Raw genomic sequence first — 749 nt, forward strand, 5'->3', positions numbered from 1 at the left:
ATTCATTTAGACTAACATATTCTCTATCACCCAGCAAGGTTTCAATAAGAAGGTATCAGGAATGTTAGTACATCAGAAAAACAATTCATATCACAATATTGCAAATTACTTTATTAGCTGCTGTGTATCATTCTTAAATTCTTCCTCTCCCTTAGTCCACCTTGCCTCTCAACCACCATGTTGACCTCCAGTGGCTGGTGGAGTGGTCGGCTCGACTGGTGAGCAGCTCCTACGACGTAAAGAGCCCCAGCCACGTCTGGATCTTTGCCCAGTGTGTGAAGGACCCATGGGTGCTCTGTCTGCACATCTTCTTGCGGCAGGAGCACCTGCCCAAACACTGCCCCATTGCCCTGGGATACGCCTGGCCTTACACTTTTACACGGCTACAGCTGCTACTGCCACTGGTTGACCCCAAGTACATTAATTATTTTGTACTTTTTAGGCATTTAACTGTTAATTAAAAAACAGTCTGTGACCATAGAATGATCAGATATGTCATACAACAAACAATTTGTGTCTATGAAAAATTCAAATATCTGTTCTGCCTTTTCTCCTTTTGTGTTTCTGCAGCAGTCCAGTTAATGCTAAGAAGACCAGCACGGCAGTCTCCAGTGACAGCTACATCTCTCTTTGGCGTAACTACCTGATCCTATGTCTAGGTGTGGCTAAGCCGAGCATCATGTCCCCCGGTCACCTCAGAGCCTCCACACCAGAGATCACGGCCACCACGCCTGACGGCAGCGTCACCT

At 46.3% G+C, this 749-nt stretch overlaps 1 protein-coding gene across 1 annotated transcript in view; it reads left to right on the forward strand.

The window, feature by feature from the left end:
• fryb (furry homolog b (Drosophila)) overlaps positions 1-749 on the forward strand; it is a 50989-nt gene that overhangs the window by 25069 nt on the left and 25171 nt on the right. Inside the window, exons 22-23 of the mRNA XM_032533231.1 lie at positions 156-415; positions 571-749. The exon at positions 571-749 is cut by the window's right edge and continues 18 nt beyond it. Of these exons, the coding sequence (XP_032389122.1) occupies positions 156-415; positions 571-749 (439 nt within the window). The remainder of the gene's footprint in view (positions 1-155; positions 416-570) is intronic.

Source organism: Etheostoma spectabile, chromosome 13 (genome assembly GCF_008692095.1).
Source record: "Etheostoma spectabile isolate EspeVRDwgs_2016 chromosome 13, UIUC_Espe_1.0, whole genome shotgun sequence".
NCBI lineage: Eukaryota > Metazoa > Chordata > Actinopteri > Perciformes > Percidae > Etheostoma > Etheostoma spectabile.